Consider the following 14,294-nt stretch of genomic DNA (forward strand, 5'->3'; position numbering starts at 1 on the left):
ACAAAATTTGGAAGTGATGCAAATGCTGAAATTGTCAGTGGTGTCTTCCTGGATATTCTGAATGCCTGGAGGTGCTGGGTGAAAGGCACAGGGCTTTGGCAATGTATTCTGACCAAATGTGTTTAGCATCCCAAACCCTGTCTTTTCCAACTCATCCTGTACTGACAGACAAAATGTCACTTCTGAGGTAGCACTCAACATAGCTTTTGAAGCCATGTGCTTAAAAAGCCAGTTACCACTGTTTGACCTTGTCATTGTGGTATCAATTAGAAGCAGTGGTGAACTACGTGCTCTGGTTCTACTTAATAAGAATCGGGGGAGAAGGGAGCAGAGGGGAAGAAAAGCTCCTTCACACTGTAAATAAAACGGGGTCATAAAGTGTGAGTACAGTTTTGCTCATCACTGAATAAAAGAGTTGTTCATAGGTCTGTTAAAATGATATTTGCATTGCCAGTATAGTCATTGGTATTAACAGGAGTAACATCAGAACTATCTTCTGAATGAATAAGGACCGTATCTGGATGGCCTGAACTTTCCCTATAAACACCTTGCTTTCCAATACTAAGCTGCCTCACCAGAAAAGAGATCTGAAGAGAGCAAGTGAAGACAAAGGGAAAGCAAAAAATTAAATCCATGAAAAACGAGACCAGAAAAGCACCAGCAAGCTAGCTGCATGCAGGGAGACAGTACTTCCTGGTACTTTTTCTATTATGGACTAGGTATTTTGAATTCTTGTTAAAAATAAAACACTAAAACTTTCAAGAAAAGATGTTACAGAAATTCTATCCTAGTAATTTCACATGCTGACTTATTTACTTTGAAAAAAACAGCAATAAAAGAGGGGGTTTGTAAGAAATATGAAACATGACTTTTTCCAAGATGTGTTAGTTTAACTGCCAAATTTTCTTGCAAAAGGAGATGACTTAAAATAGATTTTCCCAGTGAAAAGAAACTTTGGTTTGAATCTAAAGCTAAATGCACAGGTGCACAAAGACAGACAACACAGGAAGTAATAACAGACACTGTAGGAAAGACAGAGCACTGAAAAAGCATTGGACTGGAATGACTGAACATCACAGGTTAGAGGGCATTAAATGAAAAAATCAAGTGGAAGGCTCATTAGCTGAAAAAGAAATATCTTTTCACAAGGTGCATTGTTAAATTTATCTTTGCTACTGAAGATAGTAAATGCTAGAATATATACATTTTTAAAAATAGATTTAACAGACAGGCCAGAAAAAAATCCATCAAGAACTACTAGACAAAGATACATCATGTTGGACACTGGAAGTTCCCGTGTCCCCAGAAGCTGACTATCATTCAAGTATGAAATATCACCAGAGAAAGAAATACCACTTTGTGATTTCCCTTTTCTTGTGTTAGTTCCTAAACATATTTTTCTGGCCACTGTCAGGAACTATACATTGCTCCAGGAAGACCTTTGCTTTTGTCCAGCAGGCCTGTTGGTTTATTCCAAGCCTAGAGATTCTTCCTCAGTAAGCTTCATAATAAATTTTTGTATTGGTATTTGGCACATTTTTTTTTAACCTGAAAGGTATATGGTGAAATTCTACCAATCACTGGTCACAAGGAACTGCCAAGCAATTGTGAACACCTTGGTTCTACTGTCAGGTGACACTGACAGTGCTAGAGCACCGTGCAATAATGCTAAGGCTGCAGGGTCAATCCCACTATGGGCTATTCTCTGTTGGACTCGATGATCCTTGTGAATCCCTTCCAGCTCAGAAGAGCCTGTGATTTAGTGATACAACTGGAGCTATTAGAGAGGCATGAAGCTATAGGTTACTAGAATGTGAGGCTTTCCTCTGATGTCAGTGACCATCATGTTGAATACCAAGCAACACCATACCTAAGGAGAAGTAATTTTAAGGCAGAGGTCTGAAAGGATTTACATTCAAACCCAGTACACCTGGGTTACCAAAATAAAAGTCTTTAGCAGGACAATCCACTGCCAATGCAAACAAGATACGTAGATACTCCATATAATTTCATTGCTGAAAATTGATAAAATAATATTGTGGAATTAAGACATGCTCAATGGGAGGAAAATAAGTGCTAAACAGAAGGAAGCTTATTAGAGGCACTATTTGAGATGTTAAGGATTTAAAGATTTTGTTTTAAAGAAGAACAGAAGGCACACACATGCCTTTTCAAGAACTGGGAACATATTCAGCCCTTTCATAAAATTGGCATGATTTAAAAAGGGATCTGTTGTTGTTCTGCAAACCATAAAAATTGATAACTTTGAAAAACTCTGTATTTTGACAAATTTGTTGTGTGTGGGTGCGAGTGTGCACACCTGCATTGACATATGCATGTGTACCAAAGGTATTTGCAGGACCTGAAATGGAAAAATCTTTTATGATTCTGAAATGGTTGGCACATCTGTGTATGTCTGTGTAGCTCCAAAATCACAGGCTGCTTGTATTAGAGAGCAAAAATATATACTATGTTTTTATGGTAAACAGACCCAAAATATACATTTAGTATATGATAATCAGATGCATAGACTAGAAAAACAAGCATCTACAAGTACACTCAGGAGGTCTAAAATTTCTTATACTCTTTTCAAAGAACATGGAAACAATTGCAGAAGGAAGAGCTTGTCCTGACATTTTGATCAGTGCTTTTTTGCCCTGAACATAATTGCTTATAGTACTGCCTAGAGGGTACCTCATCCTCCCTGAATTCACGTTATTTTTAGTGCAGAATGGAATGTAGCACATTGTAAGCTTTTTAACTACCCCAAGGCACTGACTGTATAACCAAAATATATCTGATTCAGAGGTTTTTTTCTATGTTTTAGAAGAAAAATATTAAGACTGTTTAGATTTTTACCCTGGCAAGGAGCTTGGACAAGATGATCTTCCAACTCTAATGATCCTCTATTCTCACTGTGAATGATCTTAGGACTTTCTCTTGCCCTCATGTTTAGTCAAAATTGTCACATTACTGTAAGCTTAGGGAGAGCCAAGGAAATTCCCACACATATGCATAAAAATATGCATTCTCAGTCACATCTTAAAGATAAAAAGGTATCTGATGAAATTCTTACCATCTCACAAATTGCAACTTCCAACAAGTTTCCACAAGTATTTTTTTCCACTTATCTTCACTAATACCTAAGTGCATTACAGGCTTTCAAGTCAGTTTTTCAAGGCAAACACATTTGAAACAAAAATAAAATATGAGTGGTACCAGATATAATTGTAAATCACATCATGTCTCTCATGGAGAAAATCTGTTACAACTCCTGAACTCTTATACAAGCTGCAGCTTCAGCAAATGAGCTCTGAAAATTTGATCTCCTAGAACTTAACCAGAAAATAATTTTCTTCTGACATCAAGAAGGCTTTATAGAGAAGCTTGATGCAGATCTATTGGTATCACAATTCAGATATTAAAAATAACAGATACCATTAACAGTTTCAGTTCCTAGAGTTACTGCAAACAGCTTGATTATATTTTCTCCACTCCTAAATCCACATTAAGAAAAAGCTTTTATTTTTGTACTGCTTCTGGCATCCCATGAAGCCAGAATTATACATTCAATTATCCTTCATAGCAGACAAGCTTTCTTCTCCTACCAGAACCAAGGTTAGGTAGAACGTGACCTCACTCGTGGTACTGGAGAACATGGACTTGAGTTTGGCTGACAATGAAATTTTAACTCATCCTCTTTCTATGACCAGTTCTGCTGAAGACACCTTTCTGTTAGCCCTCACCTCTGTAAGGCTCTCACAGGGGCTTAATTATGAAGACTTCTTGATAAAAACTAATGGATGAATGAAGAAATATTTATTTTTAGAAGCTCAGAATTAAAAGTTAAAGAAAAATAAGCAGTGCACTTAGTTAAGGTTGCTCCCTTTATTTGTTCTACAGACAATAATATAAAAAGGCAGCAGCAGGAGCATCTAGCAGAAGCTATAAAAATAGCATGTATTTTCACTGTTTCACTGGTTAGAACTGCTTTACACGAAGACATTATGAATATCTGAAGGGCAAGAGTGTATAGAAACCAAACTTCACAGCCTAGTATCTAGAAATACTGAAAAAAGGCAAACAAAAAATGAAAATGCATAGATATACAGGATGACTGCTTCACCAATCATCCTGAAGGTATACTCAAGAGATCAGTAGTAAAACCTAGACCCCCTTTTCCTGGTATCTAATTTCAACAGAAAAACAACAACAAAAAAACCTCAAACCTAAAAATGAGTTAAAATCTGCAACTGTCCCAAGCACTGAAAGCAGAAAGATGCTATGTGTGCAAGAGACAAAATAGCTAATAGAAGATTAGGTTGCAGACCTGACTTCTGTATTTTATTCTGGAAAGCATTATTAAAACATTTTTATCTCTTTATCTCAGTGTGACTTTCATGTTGGAAACCCAGTTAGTGTGAAAGCTTTGTCTCACATCAAGAATTTCAGCAATAGGTATATGCCTGGGACACAGAAACACTTATAAAAGACTATTCTTTTCTGGATGTGAAAGAAAAAGAGCAGTAGCTGAGAAAATGGGAATTGTAATGGTGGTGAGTGAGAAAGGTGATAAGCACACTGACAAGAATAATACTGGAACAACACAGTAAATACAAAAAAAGGAATTTCAGTATCTTGGTATCAATGCAGCAACCCTTGTTAACATATCATTGCAGAGAATATAAGATGGATATCCTCAACATCACTGGCAGAATAGTGAGAGCCTCATTCTCTGGGGAAGGAATTATTTGTATCTTTGTCTTTTAAGACCAAACATAACCACAAAGTCTTAGTAGGATACACTAAAATGTGTGACACCAACATTTCTGACCTATTCCCATAGCAAATGGTGAATGTCTGGTTTCACACAGACCATTCTGCTTTTGCCTCTCAGCATACCTTTTGCTCCACAAGTGAGACAGGGCCTGTACTGCCTTCTGAACCAACTCAGGTGGAGGTCAGGAACCTCTACAAAGATCCTGTCCAATTTGTGCCACGTTCCCTTAAAAAATGAAGTGCCAATGACAGGGATCTGCTATTTTATGAACCTAAATTCGCAAATACAGGCTTTGTTTTCTGCTGTGAGTGAATAGAGATGACCAGCTTTGAATGTTGACTTTTATCCTTTGTTGTCATTATCATATAGGTCCCTAACCTAAATTAGGATCCCAGCCTAGGTGCTTCAGTAAAGTGCCTGCTGTTACACACTATGATTTTTGGCTTCATTAATGTGGAAGCACCCATATGATTAAATGCCAATGAAACACAGGTTCCTAATTCATTAAACTTGGGTATTTAGTTTAATGTTATCCACTGAAAATCAGGCATTTTGCCTAATTAACTGTCTGGACTTCCCCTGTAACAGAAAAAAGAGAGCACTCTACTTGGATGGGATGAATCATTCCCTGGAGGGTAACTATGACTACAGGCAAGTGCAGATGACTAGCTTAGCTACATGCCTAACTTTTTTGCACAGTTAACAAAGTGACATGAATCCTGTCCCTTGACACTTTAGAAAATTCCAACCTTTATCTAAATGAATGAGATTTTTTTTCTTGAATATAAGTGTTCAAAAACTTGAAGAGAGTTGCTTCTAAACTCCTGAGAGCTGGATTAAATATAAAAACACTAAAACTTTTGTTATGATGCTTATTGCATAAACATACAGTATTATCATAGACTTTTCAGAATATGTCAGAAGATTATCTTACTTCTTTCTTATAAATAATTGCATTTATGTGCATAAAGTTTTTTACTCTTGGGAGATTTCTTTTACATGGATTAAAAATGTGAATCCAGCTGCTCTGAGTTAGCAACAAGCACAGACACTGGAATCAAAGTGCTAATTGCAAAATCAACAAATGATTGCACATGAATTTGGGATCAAAAGTACAAATTGTGCTTCTTCTCTTCAGCTTTGAGACAAACAAAGCTGAATACTATAGGAATCACAGTAATAAAATTTTATGTTTGCTCTGGGGATATAAGTTTGATTGTTTGGCATATAAATACTGCGTCAGTTACTACAAATTCCACCTCTATAAGCAAATAAGTATATATGAGTTTTCAAAAATCAACAGGATACTGTGGAGATCAGTCATGCAATAATAAAAAATATTTTATTCTACTCAATATAAATATTTTATTTGAAGCTTCTATTCAAATGCACTTTAGAAAAAAATGTAGAAGGAATCAGCACTATCTCTTTAGAGACTGACTTGCTTTGTCTTGACTAAAATTAACCAAAATTCCACTTACGTGTTCTTGCATAAAAGGGAAGTAGTGTCAAATTCATATTTAGGATATATGTGCCAGAATTATCTTTACTGATGTTCAGAAATCAGATACTCTCCCTTTAGATAGTAGGCTGCTGAAAGTCTTATTATAAATCAGGGATTTTTTAATTTGAGTAGTGAAGAAGGAAAAGTAACTGTGTAGTGATAACAAAAAAGGATTAATTGCTATGTTTTCTTGACAACAAGAAGAGAAAAAATAGAGTAGATAAGAGGGATTAACACATAAATATTTATTAGGTTTTTAAAATTATTTTCAAATATGTCTATCCTCTGGTGCCATATTCTGGACAATTAGGTGGCAGTAGATTCCAGTATAGACTTCCACATTGCCTCATCACCATCACCACCACCACTACCACCACCAAAAACCTCTAACCATTATAGAATCAGACTTCATGATAACTCTGCCATTTTTGATGGCACTCAAATCCTAATTTACTTTATTCTACTGTAATTGCTCCCTCTCATGAGACAGATTGCCTAATGGATTCCTTTTATTTCTTTTATGCTTTTGCTATAAAAGCTCTGCAAAGACCTCTAAAGTTTGCTTGACTGCCTCTTTTTTCCAAAGCTTCTAAGCATTTCAAAATGTGACTCTGAACCACTGGCATCAAATTGAAGTGTTCGGACATTAAACATTGTTGTAAACAAGAATCTATCTCAACAGAAAAAAGCAGAAAAGAATCTACCATTATCTCCAAGCTTCTTTATAAAAATTTCTGTTTTCAACATCAAAGAGTTAAAGTGAGATTTAAGAGAGAAAATGAACATGGTAGAAATCTATTACTTTTCAAATATAATTCTAAAGGCAGCTTATTTAAAATATATATATATATGCATACTATATGTAGAAATAGACACATACCATGATACACAGGTATATATACCATGATATACAGGGTGTGTGTGTGTGTGTGTGTATAAAATGATCTATAGTTACATATATATATATATATCTCAAAGCACTTGCTGCTTTGATATGGATTTAAGAGAAAAAAATATTCTATGTATTTCATGGTGTGAAGCAGAACTGGAGGGAAAGGAACAAGTACATTTGACAAGCACCTTCGTTGGTGAGTATGAGAATTGAATCAAATTAGAAAAAAAATGTCCCTGCTGCATATTGTTGTTTACTCCTCCAAGAATTTCTGTTGCCAGGTAGTAAGGCATGGGGAAAATATTTTTAGTAATGAATGCCATCTGTACTAATGTTGTGAGTGTGCACTAGTGAGCACAGACAGCATATGTGTGATATGACAGAAATCTGATCTTCCTTAAGGGATTTTCTCTTTGAAGCAGAGAACTAAACTTATGTGAGATTTCAACAATTTAAAAGTGGATGTATGTTCCTGATTGACTCAAGGGGCCTAAGATCTAAACCCGTCTTTTTTTGATTCTTCATCATAGTGGGAATTTGTGTATGAATCTAAGGATGCCACTTCAGCTTTGATTTTCCAGTAGGAAAATAGGGACACAATAATCTTGTCTGACACAAATTCTAAGAGAAACCCTCCAAAGTTAGTGAGGTAAGCTTCGTTTGTTGTCACAAGCATAAGGTAAACAAAGGAAATTTTTATATTTTAATATTAGAATTATTTATAGATATAAAAAATACTTATATTTCATGGTGGAATTCCAGGAAGTAGGATTACAGAGGTAAGATTAACTGCATAAGGAAGTCAGACCATGGCTCATGCTCAGATATGCTTGAGATGCTTTCTCTTTCCCTTGTGGAATTATAAAACAGTAAAATGACCATGCACATGGTTTTAGCCAACAATGGGTTTATCTTTATGCTACCTGCAATTTTTTTCTGAAATCCAGTTCAGATTATGAAACACTAGGAGTGCACTAGGTTAGATCAAAGATCCATCTGTCCAGTACCCTTTTTCTGACAAGGATCAGCTAAAGGGTTCTGGGATATAAGAACAGGTCAAAGACAAACTAGTCTTATTTCGTGTCTGCTTTCCCAGGAAAAGTGGGATATGCACTTGAGAAGCAATGCCATAAAGGTTTCATTGCTGTAAGCCACAGATTATGCTGCAGATGAAGGAAAGATAGTTCATACAGTGAGGGTGGCTTGGAGCTGGCTTCGAAATTTCCTGTAGCTGCCCTACAAAATAAAAGAAGTCTCAAAATTGCTGTCCAAAAGTATCTGCTGCTCTTCAGTGACTAGAGAAGGAAATCCACATGAATATTTCAAACTGCACATACAATGTAATAATATACTGGTGAAGTGAGATGAATTCTACTCAGGCGTTCAAACTTTCACAAAATTTTTAAGGAACTTCACTGGCTGCAAAAACTGTTAAAGAAGTAATCCCAGAATGGAGTAGTCAACAAGGAAAACACGAGTTTCTCTGTATAGAATGAAGCTATGGGAAACCTAAAGATTTATAAAATTTTGTTAGGAAACAAAAAAACAGAAAAAAATAAAGCCATATTAAGGTGAGGGCATAAAACTAGACAAGAATAATACATACACAGGCTTTTATATTAATAACAAAACTTTAAAAACCCCATAGTTGCATTAGTATTCTGTTATTAAAACCCTCACAACGTTGACACAAAACACACTTCAGAAACTTGGTAGAAGTAACAGGCAGTAGAATCCTACAGAATCAGACTATGCAGAACAGGCAATGTATTAACCAGGTGGAGAGTGAAAGACTAGTGCTATATCTTACAGAAATTCTTCAGTCAATGCAGTAAATAAGGTCAATGCATATAAAACCAGCACAGGATCCACGTGAATTGAAACTGTGTCTTGAACTGGAAGAAATATTCCGCACATGTGTAAATCAGGTTTATAAAGTAATTTCAAAATGCAAAATAGTATTCAAAGCCAAAAGACAAGCAGTAATAACACCGGGAAGCCTTTACCCTCATGTATGTTTAGGAAAGGGAATAAGAAAGATATTAACTTTTTACTCAAAAGTGACTCCTTGCTGACTCATATATCCAGAGAACACCTAAGTGAAGAAGTGTCTCATGGTTTAGTACTGAGGAAAATCTATTTCATGACATAAATATCAAAAAGCTCTTCTGTAACAGTGATAAAAATGGTCTTATATTCAGATCTTACTTTACAAGTAAAAGGTCAAATTATTACACTGAATTTAAATTAAAAAATTACTTAAAATCATAAAGCTTTCAAAAAGAAATTTAAAGGAATGGACAAATGACAGAAATTGGGAAGGGGGTGTGTATGGAGTAGTTTTAAATATCCTGTTGTATTAGCAGAGATATTGTGTTTTACCTACCAGCTACAGAAAAAACTCCAAGAAGGTCAACAATACCAGTAATGTCAAATTGAGTGCAAAGAAGACTTAAAAGTAAATGGATATGTTTTAGAAAAGAAAGCCATCTGGTAAGGAAAGAATAGATAAAACTAAACCTCGACATAAATTTTAGCACTTTTTTTGGTATAAAAATAATGGCAGATCATTAAAGACTTTGAGGGAATAGTTTCTAAAGAAATAAACTCTAATAAGAAAGCTTTTAAGGACATAAGGAAAGCAGGACATCTAAAAGAGCAACAGACTATTAATTTAGTGTGTTCTGAAACACACTAAAGGAAAACAAGGAAACACACTGGACATAAGGAAAGCAGGACATCTAAAAGAGCAACAGACTATTAATTGAGTGTGTTCTGAAAAGGAAAACAAAAGCAAGAAATTAAAATAACAGTGTTGGCCACAGACAGGGTCAAAGGCCCAAAACAGTGCCAAAGACTGATCTACAAAAATGTTAGGAGAAAAATTTTTGGAAGATAATTGACACCAGGTCAATTTGTTACTCCCTAACACCTGATAGCACTCTCTCAAGACTTCTAAAGGATCTCAGACATAGCACGGCTGACATACAGCAGTGGTAGATAATTTGTAACCTAAATAAACTCCAGAATGAGAGGAAAGGAAAGCTGCAAATATGTGTAACTTTAAAAGAGGGATTCAGGGTAGAGCATGAGAAGTGAGAATCTAATCAGTCTGACTTCATATCTAGGCAAATTGATAAAAATATATAGCAATGGAATCAGTAAATATGTGGAAAATAAAATGGGAAAAGTTAAAACAGCTGCTGCAAGAGAAAGTCATGCTTCAAAATCTGTTAAAGGTGATGAATTTCTAAAAAGAAAGTCAACACTTTATCACAAAAGGCAGAAGACATCAAAGAAATCCTCTCAGGTTCTTTTTTAACTTTGTGACAATGGTTTAGGGAGAGTGTGGAGAAGACAGGCATAGATGAGAAGGAAGTCAGGATTGTAGCTGACAAATTTCTTGTGCCTAAGTTCGATATCATCTGTATAACTGATGTACTGAACGCCAGAGGAAAGGGCCTCATGGCAAGATGAGCAGGATCAGTGTCATACCTGGAGGCTCAGTAGTGTGTTAGGGTCAGCCTGGATCACTTCAGAGGGTGAAGTTTATTGCACAGCCAGATGGTGACTACGAGCTATAGCACAAATACTTTCCACTTGAGCTATGATGGCAGACATAGACAAGAGAATGAGATGTGGCACAGGCTAGGAGATGCATTGCAAATAATTAGAGCTGTAAGGATACAGAAAATTATTCTGCTCTTAAACCAGCTGAATGGTGTCTTGGAAAAGAAGATTCTATTCTTATGTGTATCTGTGCTGCTAAGTAAATAACTTAAATTAATCTTTCACAAGTTTTATGTTTGTTCTACATACTTATGAGGGGTACCATAAAAAAAACTAGAAAGGAGATTAGTAGTTTTGTCTTTGTAGTAAAGCCTGAATACTGTGCAATAAATAATGCACAGGATCACACACTGTACAAAGAGACTAGTGGCTTATTAAAATGAGCTCTATCTACTCTTTGCACTGAGGCATGACTTTTGGAATTAATATTATGTAATGGGGTAATTAAATACTGAATCATGATGTATATCCTTAACTAAATTTGCACTGGCATATTTAATTCTAAAGGTTTACTTTCTTCTAAACAAATTATGTTCTAATTTTACTTAGAATCTCCTAGTCTTTTAATGCATTTTTGCTTTTATTTATTCATATTTAAATACATTTACTGAAGCAACATGAATACCAAGTGTTTACATATCATTTTACATTGTAGACTACATTGCAAATATTAACTAATTAGTCCTTTACCAGTAATCTGAAAGTTAAGTAATAAAATTTTTCTTATCAAGTTCCAGAAAAAAAATTAAGTCATAACTAAGAAGAACACAGCTCAAAAGAGATTATTAGGCAGGTGTGATTTCTGGCACAGATATATTCTCCTTCCTTCCTAGAAAATCATTCAGTGTTTCATCATCTGAAAATGCCCTGGGACTTGAGCTTTACAGCCCACAAAGGCAGGGAAAAACACACATCCCCAAGGATGGAGAGCATCACAATCTCATAATTTTCAACCAATGAACGTCTTTTACATTAACAGCTTGAATTATTTGACTTCTCTCTTAGAATGCCATTCATCTTTTAATTATAGATGTCAAAAATATTTCTGTGCAGCAATACAGATTTATTTTTTTATAGAAATGGTCTTGGTTAGAAAATAATTACCTTAAAAATCCTGCTTCTTTTTAAAGTAAATTTTTAATTGAAAAGTCAAAATATCATTCAATTAAGAAAACTCTTTCTTGCTTTATCTTCTGAGATAAGACAAGTAATATTTCAGCACAGTAGAGCACAGTCACCATCAGCACTGAACCTGTGATACCATCGTATTTACCCCTCAGGAAACCTTTTCTGTTCTAGACACTTAAGCACATTCATTCCAGAAACCTCATATCATTGAGCTCCAGGAACTTGCCTCTTTTCACCTTAGGCATTTTTAAAATATGTAACACTTTGTACAATATTCGTTTGTTTGCATAAAATACCAGAAGAGAATGCATTCAATAGAACTGAGTAATACTCTATGAGAAGACACTACTGCTCAAGAAAACATTTCAAAAACGTAAGTACAAATGAACAAGCATCAGCCCCCTTGGACATTTTCATGCATCCGAATGGTATATAATATGCATTATAATGCACGCAGAATCCTTATACCATTATGCCAGCCAGCCCAGCTGGTAATCCCAATGGCAAAGTGCTGTGCTCTGGTTAGTTCCCCTCTTGGGTCATGGAGTGGCATGGTAGCCAGAAGGTCTGGTGGCTGGGGCAGCAGTTTTGTTCTGGCCCAGCACCACTCTGACGTAGTTATACTGCTACAGTCTCAAAGCTATGACATTGAGAAATTAAAAAAAAATTATATTTATATCTTGCATTTAAGTGTTCTCTATTGCTATCACAGAGACAGAATTCCTACCAGACTAATAAAATTTCAGACTGAAATGTGGCAAGCATTGCTAGTGGTGATCTCATTATTGCTTTTTGTTCACCACTTCCAAAGCAGGCGGCTAAAGCACAAAGCCATGCTGCTGCCATTTAATGGTCAAAGGTGTGGACTTTTAAAGTGGTTTATGAATCAAAGATGTTTCACACAAAAGCCGCTGGATTTCACATCTCAAGCTCTTCACTTTGGAAAATTGATTTGTGCTCCTAACTCAAGCAGACACCATGAAAAATTTCCTGTAAGATTATCAGTATGATATAACATTGCTTACCACAAATCTGAGCCATTTTCATTTCAGATCATTTTAGCTCTTGAGACTGGTAAAGAGGAAAATGAATGCTTTTGATTTGGCCTACTCATTTTGCATACTCACGACTGTCCCACCATCCCAAAATAATCTGGAAGATCTCTCACTAATGTAAACTCATGAACTAAAACCCAGTATTTGTGTTTCATTGTTGCAGAAAATACTTGTCCTTTTAACTTATTTCATGTTTGCAATACATATGGATATTTAATACTGCAACAGCAAAAGCAGCATTGATTTCTGCATTGAATTCTATAAAGAAAAAATAAAAGTATATAATGATGTCACGTAGAACTTCAGTGTAAAACATCTCAATTGTCTGGGTGATTATTTTTCAAGAATTGAATGAACATAATTCTATGGCAATTGCTAATGCACATGAAGGATGAACAAAAGCAGCAAATGGCTATAAGCCAAACATTACAGAAGATGTTCCCATGTGTTAGCTCATGCTATTTCATGTGTGAAATAGGGAAATGTTGATGAATTTGCTTTTCTTTGTACAGATTAAAGCACAGCTATATATTTGTTTAAAAGCTATGGATACCTTCCTCTCTGGTGGTTTGTGCACAACGGCAGAAAGGTCAACCTGAATTCTCTATTTACATTTGTTTTATGTAATTGACATTTGGGGTTTCAGGCATGAGAGAATGACTCCTTGGTCCCCAAATGAGGACAATCAATCAAGCAAGTTAACCCTTTCAAGCATCTGTAGCCCTCCCCTAACACGTTGACCAGAGCATGCTCTACTGCTTCCTAACTGTGGACCCTCTCCCATCACCCTTCCCTGCAGAAAGCATGGGAAGGGATATCTTTCCCTAGGTTATAAGCAAAAAAGATGGCCTAGCTGTGATTTGATTATTTTAATTACAAGAGTATCTAAATTGAATTTGATTGAATACTAAACCAAATTTCTACATCTCTTTTACAATATCTTAATTTTTCCTTAAGGTTGTGTGATAGTACACTATCTAACAAAATACCACTATTCACTTCCACATGTAGTGTTTTGTTCATTGTGATGAAGATGTTTCCCACCTTTTGCCAGACAAAATACCAGTAAAGTAAAATGCCTTATTGAAGCTACTTTCAAGAACAATAAAAACATGTTCTTACTTGTTTAAGTTTCTTTAGATCTTCATCGAGTTCCAAATTGTCCAAAATAACAGCAACAAACAAGCTGAGTAGAATCTACAAAACAATTGTAAATGATTTGTTAAAGCTTATCTTATTTTTCTTAAGATGTATTATTAATTAACATGGAAAAATGACAACCCTGCTGATGTAAACGAGATTCTTTGACATCTGTTGAATGAATATCACCTGCTACTATATATCTGCTAGTCCTTTTGAAAGTAG

At 35.4% G+C, this 14,294-nt stretch overlaps 1 protein-coding gene across 2 annotated transcripts in view; it reads right to left on the reverse strand.

Annotated features, from left to right (window-relative positions):
• Positions 1 to 14,294, reverse strand: part of NALCN (sodium leak channel, non-selective) — a 212,108-nt gene that overhangs the window by 70,137 nt on the left and 127,677 nt on the right. For both annotated transcript variants that reach the window (XM_041423382.1, XM_041423381.1), the window contains one exon: positions 14,052 to 14,126. In XM_041423382.1, the coding sequence (XP_041279316.1) occupies positions 14,052 to 14,126 (75 nt within the window). The remainder of the gene's footprint in view (positions 1 to 14,051; positions 14,127 to 14,294) is intronic.

The sequence above is a fragment of the Onychostruthus taczanowskii genome, unplaced genomic scaffold, assembly GCF_017590055.1.
Source record: "Onychostruthus taczanowskii isolate IOZ18803 unplaced genomic scaffold, ASM1759005v1 scaffold77, whole genome shotgun sequence".
Taxonomy (NCBI): domain Eukaryota; kingdom Metazoa; phylum Chordata; class Aves; order Passeriformes; family Passeridae; genus Onychostruthus; species Onychostruthus taczanowskii.